Below are 13,590 nucleotides of genomic sequence, written 5' to 3' on the forward strand. Positions count from 1 at the left end.
TAATTTTTTATGTACATGTCGTTGGCGATAAAAAGAAAATGCTAAAAAATAAACCATGATAAAAAACCTTTAAATTAACTCTAAATTTAAGGCTGGAAATTTAACTTTTGTCTATAATTATGAACATAACACAAGCGAAAAAGATAAGGATGCATGTATGCTACCAACGAGAACTTACTTTTTACCGGTAAGAGGCAGCAGCAGCCGTATATCCTTTTTAAGAAGTTGCAAGAGCTTTTATTGATCCATGTAGCTGGGTTTTGACCATCTTAAGTGATAGTATGCCCTAAGAATTTCAGGAGCCTAATTCACCCAATTACACGACCTTCTTTTTTTTAAAAAAAAAAGGCCCTTTGTTGATAGTGATTAATTGTGGGCCTGGATGCCTTCTGTCAGATAATGGGCCGAGTATTATCATGGGCTTGATTCTTCAATGCTTGACGCCTCACTGAGCCTGGTGTACCTAGCAACGGTGCCAATGGGCTATATGATTCTCTAGAACTCTAACCACATCCTTGTGTGTTTTGCAAAAGCATAATCATATAACCATTAGTGACATCTTGATGAGTTCTTGACGCCAAAAGCATAATCCCATAACCATTAATGAATCGCCGTTTTTCGTCATTCAACGTAGACAAAGTTTTGTAAACTGTGTTCAGTCCTAAATGTTCATTACTTAACTAGACAACCATGACAATAGCAATGCTAGCTAGTTAATTATTATTATCCAGCACATTGGCCAAGTAAAATCAAACCTAGCATGCTCAATTGTCAACTCAACTGCCCCCACTCAGTCCAAAAGCTTAAGCCCAATTTCCAGAATTAAGTGAAAAATCAGCTAGGGTTCCTGGTTTACATGAGAACAGTCAAACCCTGCACTATAGAGAAGGTGCAACATATAACCTACTCATACCTAATGGTCTCTTAAGTTTAGGGATGGATTTAGTGCTAGTAGTACTTAAGGATGGTATCCTGTTAATTAATCCAGCTACCTACTAATCACGCTTGCCGGCGAATACTGCACGTTCTCTTGTTCCTATCACATTTCATGCACGCTGCGTACAGTAACACTCGTCTTTTGTTTAGGACATATATAATATTGCAGAAAATTATTATCAATTTGATATACACTGACAGCTGAACAGATAAGTTGCAAAATAAGTTGTATATTTGATTGTGTACATAATATTTAATACATTATTTTTATGTTTTGTATTTATTACATGCGACCGTTTCACGAAGTTAATTTTTCTCAAAAAAAGTTACATGTAGCTTGGAAGCATGTGCCAGAGCAGTAGACGAGCGAACAAACGACGTTTAAGTTTTTCTTAAGTTAATGATGACACATAGGATGATTATTTTGACCCTTATGCTTATAAGCCAAAATTTAAATTTTCAATCTTAATTTGAGGTTAGTTTTAAGGTTTTTTATCATAGTTTATTTTTTTACTATCTTTTAGCAATTTTAGATCGCTAAGAACATATATGTAAAAATTCTATTCGTAGATTATTTTTCGTTTGTAAATATACCGTTTCACTTATTCATGAAAAACGGAAAGATGGGCACCTAATTAGTAATTTGCAAGGTTAGAGTCATAGGCAGTTGACAGCAATCTGGTCAGGAGGCTGGACTTTTTCAGTTGGCATCTGGCAACAGGGCTTTTGAACAGTTCTTGACCAGCCATGGAGTACGGGATGGTTCCTGCAGGGGATGGATCGAGCCACTATAGATTTGCCGAGAAAACTGCTCCACGGAGGAATAGCGAAACCGTTGAGGCGTTGACACTTGACACGCGTGCACGTGTAGAAAGAAAACCGTCAGGCTTGTGCGCTTCAGAGTTCAGACTGACAAAAACTCCAGATCACAGCCATATTTGTCTAAGCTTGTGCGTGTACTGATTTGTGGCTCCGGGTTTGCATCGTTACCAGCTGCTGCTATCCCTGAATTTCGAGGAAATTAAAACTTGCTCGACGGATTGCTGCCCTGCCTCAGGTCTCTTCTTTCTTGGACTTGAAGGTACCAATCAGCTTATCAGCATGTGCATGCATCTATATCAGCGTATGCTCATCAGTTCATGTGTGAAAAAAAAAACTCAGGCATCTAGAACAGAACGTGTATTTTCTTGCGCATTTCCTAAACACATTGTTTTACTCGTTTCACTAATCCTGGATCGGAGCTATCGATCGATCCCAGAAAGATTTCGACAGATCATGCAACATATGCTGGTAAATTCCGACAGCTAGCCTAGCCAGCAATCAACCTTGACCGGTTGACCTGCCTTGTCCGGACCAAATGTATCACTTTCAGGTTACCCAATTTGTTCGCACTGATCGATAAACGCCCTCCTACCTGGTGGTACTCTTCGTTTTAGCACGTAATTAAGTAATTGGCAGATGTTGACTGACCCGTATACGTGATGTCTAACCAATTATTAATCTGACCCAGTTATAAAATTAGTTACTACTATACTATCGTATTTGAAGCTATTAGTTTAACGATGGCGTTCAAAGGCAGTGCCGGTTTATTCCCATCCGCCCCATGTTTGGAGTTTGGACTGAGCAAAAGCTGCTTAATGAATTTTTAACGGCTGGATTCAAAATTCCGAAGGAAGTCTCTATTCTGATTGAACGGGACTACTAATTAAAGTGGCAGACATTTTTAATGGAGTGGTTAAAGCGAACTAATTAGATGGTCATGTTGATTAATGAGGTGATTGTCAAATAGTATATTTGTAAACGAAAAATAATTTATAAATATGAGTATGTATGTATGTATGTATGTTCTTAGTGATGTACGGAGTAAAAACTAAAACTGAAAAATAAACTTCACCAACTTTAAATTAAAGTTAAAAGTTTAAATTTTGACTTACATGTAAGGCAAGCTTCTTGATGGACAAACGAGTCTTAGGTGGTGTTTAGTCCTAGGATTAAAAATTAGCCTCTAAACTAAAATTTTTAGTTCCTACTGTTCTGGGTAGAGGGACTAAAAGAGAATAAACGTGCATCATGTATAGAAATTTTGGTTAGGGGGCACATGTGAAAGGAAGTTTTAGTCACAATAAGTAACGCTATAAAGGACTAATAGACTAATACAATTTAGTTCCTTTTAGTCTCCTTCTGTTTAGGTTCGTAGAGGATAAAGAAGACTAAAGTGAAGTAATTAATATATTAGTGACCTGAACCAGACATGACCTTAATCTGATCCAAAGCAAATCTATGGCGTCACGTCATGTCCTGAACTGGTTAACAGCGCTGAAGGAATATAGTACGGAGTAATAATTAACGAACCCTACCTATCGAAACAACAACAGTAAAATACTCAATCATGATCTCGCGCTCGTTGCATGGAGTGAAAATTTCCTGCGAAGATCTCAGCGGAGAATCGATTCCACGTTCTTTTGCACGGTTTGTTTCGGTTGATTAGTCACACAGAAAACAAAGAAACATGATTACATATGCTTAATTGTTATTAATTATTAAAAACTCCTATATATATATATATTAAATTCTATAAAGAAAATTTGTACACGAAACACAATATTATTCTAAAACCAAGGAGCATCTAAACTTAGAAGGGCCGAAAAGAACTACTCACTCCGTTCTAAAATATAATCACTTTTAAAATTCATTTATACCACCATATAAGTATTTATGCACTTATTCTCGATTTCAATCAATCCAATGATTTCAAAGTCAATCAGATGCTTTGAAAGATAATCTAATCAATTCAAAATATAAGATTTGACTAAAAAGTAATCTTTTGACATCTCCTTAATCTATACTCAGTTACTCACACCATCACAGAAAGACTTTATTTTTTGGTTTGTATGTCCAACGTTTGAATTTTCATCTTATTTAAAAATTTATTTAAAAGACAAGTCAGACGTAAAGTAATATTCAAATTTTATCATCTAATAACAATAACAATATTAATCATATATTTTTTAAATGAGATGAAGAGTCAAATATTATATCCAAAAATTAAAAAGTAGATTTATTTTAGGACAGATGGTGTACTAAACAATATATAAATACTTATATTTTAGAACAAATGCGCTGGGAGATAAAATGGTGCGAGAGGGATAGAATGTGAAGTAGGAATATCCAATGTTGTGGATGGGAGTTGCGGCTACTCCTTTCGTTCTAAAGTATAATAAGTTTTAAACTGAAACATGTATTAAAAATAAGAACTGCTACAGTATGGGATGTCGCTACAGTAACAAGATACTTTAACGATCGCCGATCGACATACGTAAACAAAAAGAAAATGTCCGCCGTGAATCCGCATCGTGTGCATGCTATCAAGCTGCACTCCACATGCCATCGTACGCCTCACACCGTATGTCTCCGCGCGCCTCTCACCACCACACGCTCCTTGCTCTGTTGCGCCTCGCGCCATCACATCCCACTACCTCACCGCGAGTAGCTAAAACGAGATAATAGTTGGTATCATCTGATACTATATGAAATCGGTTGGTATCACCTGGTACCATAGATAAAACTAGATGATACCGGTATCATCTGGTATCGTCGACACCACACGATGAAACGATGAAACAACATAGAGTCGCGATAGAGTACGGCGAAGCCGGCGACCGAGGGGAGAGCAACGACGGAGATCGGCGGCAGCGCTAAATCCCTCTCCGATATGGGTGGAGATCGGCGCCATTCCATGGATAGAAACGTGATGGTGCAGAGAGGAGCGGTGTCGACGCTAGGGAAGGCAATGCCGGTGCGCGGAGACGCGAGCGCGGGAGAGGTCACGCCCGAGGTGGGGAAGATGCATGTTACGTCGATATGGGTCCGCTAGCCCTAAAAAAAGATGAATTAGTCATTAATCCATCCCGTCAGTACGGGACGCCGTCGCTGAGACTTTCTGATTAAAAATTGGTACGGAGAAAGTTTACTATGAGTTGATAAGAAATAAGAAAGTAGACAATTTTTTTATGGTGAAGGTTTGTAACTAATTATTAAAATACAAAACGCATATTAATATAGATTTTAAATACTAAACAGTTCAATACCAGAAAGGGTTACGATACGAACGAGCAATCCACTAATCCCACGGAAGGAATACGTACTGCGCCTGCAAGTGGACCGGCGACGACGTCGACGCTGCCGCTCGCTGGGTCCTGGCCGGACTCCCCGCCGATGGCGAGTGACAGCGGCGGCACCTTGACTAAGAGTGGACGTGCGCGAAAAAAGGAACGATGAGACGGACGGATGGATCGCTACAGGTAGGAAACTTGTCCCGGCACGCAGGGTCGTCACATTATTCAGTTTCAGATTGCACTTTCTTTCACATATTCACAGCATCAGGCCGGCCACGCATTATTCTCTATCCTGTCTCCTTCCAGGGGCGTACGTACGTACCGCAGCTTCCTCCTCTCCCGGCCTGTCGCTGATCGCGCCGGGGAGATTACGGATTATAGTACCTTGTCGTGGTGATGGTAAAACGCTGGCGTCATCGGCATGGCGTGTGATGGGATTTTTTTTGATTGCATGGTAACAGACAATTCTATTCTTTTACAAAAATATTATTTTTTGGTGTTTGTAACATGCATGCTCTCACAACTACGGATACACGTACACTCTACCTACTAGAATACCACCTATTAAAAGGTTGAGCTAATACTATATTTGTAAGGCCAGTCAATGCCAACTATGAAGGAGGACGAGAGAAAAATGATGCGCTACATTTCCATAGGATCCAAGTCTACATCCCACACCGACCACGTCCAGTAGAACCACACCATTACCCTGCCCCTATCTAGCCATTAAGGCGTATGTCTTCTCTATTAGAGCAAATAGTATATGCAACTGCTAGCTGTAAATTGTCTATAGACAATTTAACAGCCAATTCATACAATAGTCATATACTACATAATTAATATCTGGTCTCATATGTCATACATACATGTGTATTGAAGTTTGTGCTATAGCTCACTATAAATCTATAGTCTGCTGCTCTTCTATCAGATCTCTTATCACATTAAAGTATACTTATAGCTAACTTATAGTCTGCTATTATACCTACGCTTAGGAGTACATAGTTATGTAGGTTGATCTCTTATCTATATTCAACAACGATTTTGTCTGCTACTGATTATAAGTTGTAATGGTTTATCAGCGACCAACCAAAGTAAAATACTTATATATATATGTGGTAGCGATTTAAAAATTAATTATGGAAAATAAACTCAATAAAAATACAAAATTAACTTCAAAATTAAGTTATAAAATTTAATTTTGGTACGTAGTGACTTGTAAGCTAAAAGGCAAACTATACCAATGTAGGACAAATTAAACTAATTGGATTTCAAACATATCATAAAAGTACCTTTACTCAACGCCACCCAACAATCACCAGCTCGCTCTTGGGCTATGGAATCGTACCACCCCATGTCATATAGGGCCTATTTGGGAAATTTTCTTTTCAGGTGCAGCTTTTTTCAAAAACTGTTTTTGCCAGAAGTTACCCTAAACGGTTCACAGCTTCTGATAATATGTAGTTACAGATTCTGAAAAATAAACTAAGAATTCAGAAGCTGGAGAATTAGCTGAGTTTAGGAGCTTTCCAGGTTCTTAGAAGCTATCTACCAAGCAGCTGCTTCTCAGAATCTAGAGCTCCAAGCAGCTGTTTCTCAGAATCTAAAGCTCCCCAAATAGGGCTGTAGTATCCGCTTACCTCAATATAGTTTTCTGATTCTATGCTTTATCACTATAAAGTAAATGACTGCCCTAATACACCCAGTGACTCACGGTTAAAGTAAGGTATAGCCAGTGACATGCCTTGTCACCAGGGTCCTCCGTTACTGATTGTTAATGAGTTATATATCATTTAAAGATTAATTAGCTCTAAATATAAACATTAGTATCAGATATAGGACTTGAACCCGAGGTAAGTCCACCTCCTATAGCCTAATCGGGTAAGCTATACTCAATTTGCATGTTCCTTTTTTAGATTATAGATTTTAAACGGGCAAAAATAAATGGTTCTCATCATTATCTATTACTCAACCCCCCCTTTTATTTTTATTTATACGAAGTTTGTTGTGTTCAAAATGAAACTAACAAGCATCATTAAAGAATAAAAACGAAATGGCCTACCTCAACTGATTAGGCTTCTTATAATAGAACCAACCCACTGAATTTAATTATAGATTTAACATAAGTTCTCGTATTCATAGCTAATTAATTATATATCCTTTTCATAGTAAGCGACATACCCCTCGATAGCAAAACAACGGTTGCTCATAGGGGTAGTCAGGTAGAGTATGGAGTTTGGGTTTATAGGGGTGAGTGTACATGTATTATGGTTGTTTGTGTTGTATTGTTTTTTAAAAATGAAAGGAGTATTACTTATCATTCTCCAATAGAACAATAAATTATTGTAACATAAAAAAATAGAATTACGTACAAATAAGTCAAACTTAAATAAAAATAAAACTAAACCATATATAGCAACAACAAATATATGGTGGAAGAAGCTAGCTGTTTAATTTACTTAACTTAGTCATAGCACACTAACACAACATGTCAATATCACTAGTTACTAACATATGATTAAACCCATTCACACCACGAGAAAATTAACCTTGCTCTTTTTTACCATGCATGGGTGCCTACGTGCGTGCTTGCGGCATGCACAGCGCGGTGGAGAAAATACCTCGCACCTGCCGCTCCACGGGCCGGTGAAGTGTGTGTGTCTCTATCTATCTATCTATATATATATATATATATATATATATATATATATATATATATATATATATATATATATATATATATATATATATATATATATATATATATATATAAGTGTGCTCGCATATATAGTTAAGTTAATTAAGCACGTTCGTGGACGACGGAGATAGACACAATCTTGGACCAGAAATTATTTGTTGCATGGCCACGTTGCTTTCCGTTGATTGGCTCGAATATTTGAACGGTTCGCGCGCGGAGATCGATCGATTCGACGCAACGAGATGTTTGGGGGAGTCATCGATCGGTCGCTACAATCATGGAATGCATCCGCAAATCCAAATCGGATTACTTGTGCCGGCAATAGAGATTTTCACCTATTACAAGCATATCAGCTAATCGGCCTGCGTTACAACCAAACTTTATTAAAATAATATCATTAGTATGTTATTAAATTACAGTTAATAAAACTGATTTGATGTATAGATCTCAGTTATTTTTTGTTTTAAAAATAAATAGAAAATAGAAAAAGTTTGGTGGTGGTATAAGTGATAGGATTCATCAATACCCACCATCACCGCTACTTAGAATTTTTATAAGAGTATTGATAATTGATATTGGTCCGATGATATATATTGATCTAGGTGGGTTTGCTAATGACGTACATAGCATTTAGCGGTTCCAGAACGTACCATACCTATGTGTCTTATATACATTTATTGTTACAAAAACGCATACTAGAGAAGCAGTTGACAAAGCTGCTGGTAGAAATATGTAGAATGTGGGGCGAAGAGTTTTTTAGTCCTAGTTATTTTTTATATTGATAAAGATATCGAGCCTCAAAATCTGAGGGAAAAAAAATGTGAACTAGAGCTAAAGATTTAGCAGGCAATATATCCAAAGTTTTTCAAACAATCTACGAGTAAATGTAGCTGCCACAGGCCTTCTTTTAGATATGAATGGACTACAGGCGAGCGAATGTTTGGATCATATGCAGAGAGAAATACAAGCAAATCTGTCGAGTATTTCATAAAGCTAGGAGATGTGGCAGAAAAGGAATAGGAAAAGCCAACTGGACGGTGAAGGCCTGTACCAGTAAGGTGATCATCAACATGCGTGATGTATCACGAGAAGAATCATCACCGTAAGTGTATTCTCTATAGGAGCAGTGAAAAGCGTGGGGAGTGTTCTCTTAGCAAATTTCACTAGATTTGTCAGAAAATGTGTTTAATATTCTAGTATTATCATAGATAAGTTAGTGTTGGGTTTTGTAACTCTGTCGGTGTTGTAGCTAAGGGTACATGATAACACCCGTGGTTGCCGTGGTGGACAAAAGTTATGCGCTAGGACATAGGTTGTGTTCTTTTTTGTGAATATTGTCTAATGTTTTGATAGCTATGTAATGGTATAAATGATAGAATTAAGTACTACAAAGGTAAAAAAATCTATTTTAGAAATGTGAGAAGAAACTTTTTAGAAAAACACGCCGTTTAGCAGTTCGATAAATATGTGCATAAAAAACGAGAAAAAAATAAGAATAAGCTAGGTTGAAGAATACAACTATAGAACTTAGTTAGCATAGAACTTACTTAGCACAGTGGCTCCTGACCGTAAGCAAAGGTGAGCTTGTGACCGCCATATTACATGGCATGGTGGGTGTGGAGGCAACAACTATCACATTGCACGATGCGGAAATCCTCAAGCAGAGTGGGCCCATGGTTTCCTAGGAAGGGCCACTCAAAGCCGAGGGTGACATATTTATTTAATGGAGTGGCATGCCATGCCTTATTTAATATGTGTATCAATTTTGGGTTATGTTTATTTAATATTGGTGGTACAGTGCATCACCTCAGTTCTATTCATCCACTCTCTCGTACTAGTTGGAAAAAGCAAGTGGTACATCCAGACATCTAAAAGGTTTTCGGTGAGAGATGTCAAAAAGGTCATGGCAATAGGTAGAAGCGCCAAGTAGACAATAAAAGGTGCGGTGATATACATGAATTCCATGAGGACATTACAAGTATACAACAAGTAAACAAGTAAACGGAATAGGGCTTAGGCTTCCCAAGCAAGGAGGGATCTTTCCTCACCAAAGTACTTTTCTCAGTGTACTCTTAATTTTTTGACACACATTCAAACGATCGCTGGGAGCAAGGTTGTTTTCTGGAGAGGGCTAAACTTGAGAGTAAACTCTTCATGTTATTTTGGGTTGATTGAGCAAAACACAGCCTTGAAACCCAATGCCAAATCCTAGATACCTGATTATCCTCTCTACCAACTATAGCATGCCTATACTCAGTGGCCCTTTAAACATAGAGTATTGGTGTGACAATATCACCATGTTACGATAATATAGCACAAGTGTGGAGTGCGGGATGGCAGTTGGATTTGGACCCATAACAATATGTGTGTTATGTTGACAGGAGACGAGCGCCCATAATTAGCGCCCTGACGAATTTTGGTTGAACCTCATTTAACAAATGTTGTGTGTTCTTATGTCATTATATGACAATCTAAGTTGATCAATGACTAACAAGATCAAAAACATTTAGTTGTTATTATTCTACAATGTGGTGAACTTTTATAACCACATTAAAATCTTGCCATAATATGCCAGAGGCATCTTTCATAAAAAATACGAAAATGTTAGAGGATGGCATCCTGTCTCCATGTCTGCGCACGGTACCAAGTATCGCCCTTGCGTTTGTCCTCACTGCTTGCAGCATGCCAGCACGACTAGCGAGTCGCGCTGCTGTCCGCATCACCGCCTCCTCCTACGTTCAAGCTAGTCTAGATCTCCCACATCTTATCCTGACTTGTAGCAACCAACAAATCTGCTTTGTAATAGAAATCACAAGCAGCTATCTAGCACAAGAAATTTTGGTGGGTTAATGGAAAGGGGAAAGAAGCAGATAGACAGACGCCAGATCTACTATATCAGGTTTGGCATCAATATATATATATATCAGTTAGAACCTGAGAGGTAACGTCGTGTATGATAAGTATTAGCTGCTACTTGATGGTTATTAAATGATATCGAACCTACGAGGTACCTGGCTGATACCGTAACCTTTCAAAAATAGATGTCATATATATAATAGGAGCCAAAAAATATACCAGAGATATACGCGATATTGTTGTCTATTATTAATTGTTATTCCACCTCATCTACAAAGATCTGTAGGTAGACAGATACCTTTCTTACCATTAATACCTAGATCTCTCAGTTCACTAATTATACATATTGTTTTCAGAAATAATTGATATGCATATCTTATTGATCCATCAATCTCAATCCCCGACTTTTTCATAATAGATTAGCACTCAATTTATATTCGCATATACTTTATCGCACATATTCATATTTTGACATGGAAACAGATCATTCATATTTAAAATCCGCGGCTCAATAGAGAGACGGTTTACAGTTCGACCATTTATCCAATATAAGCAGATATTACCGGGAAAACGCTAGGCCATCAAGACCTCAGCAACCAACTCAAAAGGCGGCGATATCTACGCTTTCCTCCCAGGACAGGAACGATTCGAGAGTTTTGAGACGCTATGTAACGTACAACACGGCAAGATGCACGGCCGCTGCAGCTTGCGCTACGTGCCACACAGTCGAGTCCACGGTAGCAGAGGACGGCATGCGTCACCATCCATCGATCGATCTCTCTCCACGTTGTCCGGCGCGCGAAATATTTTTCTCGGCGGAACCGTACGTTGACCGGAACGCCGGCAAACTCATTCGTGTAGGCTTCCAGGGCGACATGTGACATCCGAGTAATCCAACTGATCTTTTCATGAACACATCAAAATCTCCCCGCCCGCTTTTTTCTTCCCGGAACCTTCCCCTACTGGATATCGATCCGTCGCTCCGGTGCAGGTCGTCGATCGATAGATCATGATAGATCTCCTCGTGACCTCACCAACCTTCGAGGCACTGTGCTGTAGCTAGCTATGCCACCACCTGCTAAACAACAAGCTACTAGTAGCAAGCAACGATTGCGAGACGCAGGAAAGAAACCGTCACACCCAGCGACCGTACTTTGCCTGCATGACTCTCTAACTCCAAAACCACATGTGCCTCAATTTGCCCTCCAGAGAAGAGAAGCTTTACTACTAATCGCAGATTCCCGGAACCTGCGGGCCGGCCGGCCAATCCGTCGCCACAGAAGCAGTGATCCCGGGAAACAAAAATCATCACCCCGACTGTCCCGGGTAGTACAAAGAAACAATCTTTGCGGCGCCCCCGCCCTATATAAGCCGCACGCGCGACCAGGCCACCCACTTCCTCCTCATCATCTCGATCAAAGCTTGATTAATTAACTGGGTGTTCGTCGATGCGCTGAGACATCCGCTCGTTGAGAGGTGGATTTGTTGATTCGTGTTTTGTTTTTGTTGTTGGTTTGATCGCGTCGCGTGAGTGTGTGCATATGCGTTGTGCCGCCGTGGCGGAGGCGAGATCGATGGACAAGCTGAGCGTGCAGCACGGGCACCACAACGGCATCTCGAAGCCGCCGGTGCACGGAGGGAAGGGCGGCGGGGGAAGGGGGAGTAGTAGGGGGGGCGGCACCGGTGGCGGGAAGGGGATCAAGGTGGTGTACATCTCCAGCCCCATGAAGCTCACTGCCAGCGCCGAGGAGTTCCGCGCCGTGGTGCAGGAGCTCACCGGCCGCGACTCCAACGTCGCCGACCACGACCTCGCCCACCAGCACCAGCACCACTACCCCTCCTCCTCCTCGTTTGGCCGCGCGTCTGTGCCGGCCGCCGCCGCGTCAGCAGCGGGCGTCGTCGTCCCCCGCTCCGTGCCGCCCACGATGGCGACCGCGAACGCCGGCGCGGGGGTGCGGATGATGATGGCGGCGGACGCCGGTGGCGCCGCCGGCGTCGTGGCCGCGGCTCCCATGGCCATGCCGTTCCAGAGCGTGTATGACCATGGGAGCTTGGTGTACGGCCAAGACTACTGGTAGCGAGTGGTAGGATCGATCGGAGCTCCGTTCCTTCTGCTGTTCTACATGCCACACCATGATTCCATGGATATACGGGTATATATACTGCTTTCTGTTGTGCATGTACGCTAGCTTCTTCCTTGTTCTTAGCTCGATGATCCATCTTGTATTTCCTGTGTACGATTACTAATACATTAGTTAATATATAGGAGAGGTTTTGTAATTATCTGCATACTGTTTCAATTAAGCTTTTGAGTTTTAATTGTTCCCGCTTCGATCATGATAGCATATTAGAATCTACATCGACCATGATAATTCATTAGCATTGAACCATATACTCGTACAACTTAATTAACAGATCAAACAAATGGAACATCCATGCAAGGGGTACGGTGCAACAGTAATCCATATCGATCGATTGGTTTGTTTAGCTCGGGGGGGGGGGGGGGGGGGGGCGATGATACGGTCAGAAATGGCACCGATGGACGGAGAACGAGCGATCGATCGATCAAATCGGTTGGAATCGATCAACGGCATAATGTGAGGGTCGAGCTGATTCGCCACACGTTAATATTACCCGGTACTTGATGCGGCAGTTGTGAAGGTTGGGCTAGCTAGCTAGCTCGATCGGCGACAATCATCTGCTTTTCATTAATTACGTTGCCGACTGCGGAGGTGGTCATAGCCTCGATCATGGACTGACTGGTACAGGCCGGCCAGGGCCCCTTCCTCGCTCAGACGCTGACCATGCTATATGCTGTACTAGTTCTGTGAAACAGTGCAAGTGTGTCCACGTGACTAGCTAAGGCCCTGTTTACGCATCAAAACTTTTTTCCAAAAATATCACGTCGAATATTTAGACACTTGAAATAAAAACTAATTGCATGGTTATGGGAGAAATCGTGAGACAAATCTTTTGAGTCTAATTAGT

At 40.6% G+C, this 13,590-nt stretch overlaps 1 protein-coding gene across 1 annotated transcript; it reads left to right on the top strand.

Moving 5' to 3' along the window:
• Positions 1–11,905: 11,905 nt before the first annotated feature.
• LOC121053923 lies at positions 11,906–12,925 on the top strand. Its single transcript, XM_040522480.1, has one exon. The coding sequence runs from the start codon at positions 12,144–12,146 to the stop codon at positions 12,678–12,680; it is 537 nt and encodes a 178-aa protein (XP_040378414.1). The 5' UTR covers positions 11,906–12,143; the 3' UTR covers positions 12,681–12,925.
• Positions 12,926–13,590: the final 665 nt, after the last annotated feature.

The sequence above is a fragment of the Oryza brachyantha genome, chromosome 3 (assembly GCF_000231095.2).
Source record: "Oryza brachyantha chromosome 3, ObraRS2, whole genome shotgun sequence".
Classification (NCBI taxonomy): Eukaryota; Viridiplantae; Streptophyta; class Magnoliopsida; order Poales; family Poaceae; genus Oryza; species Oryza brachyantha.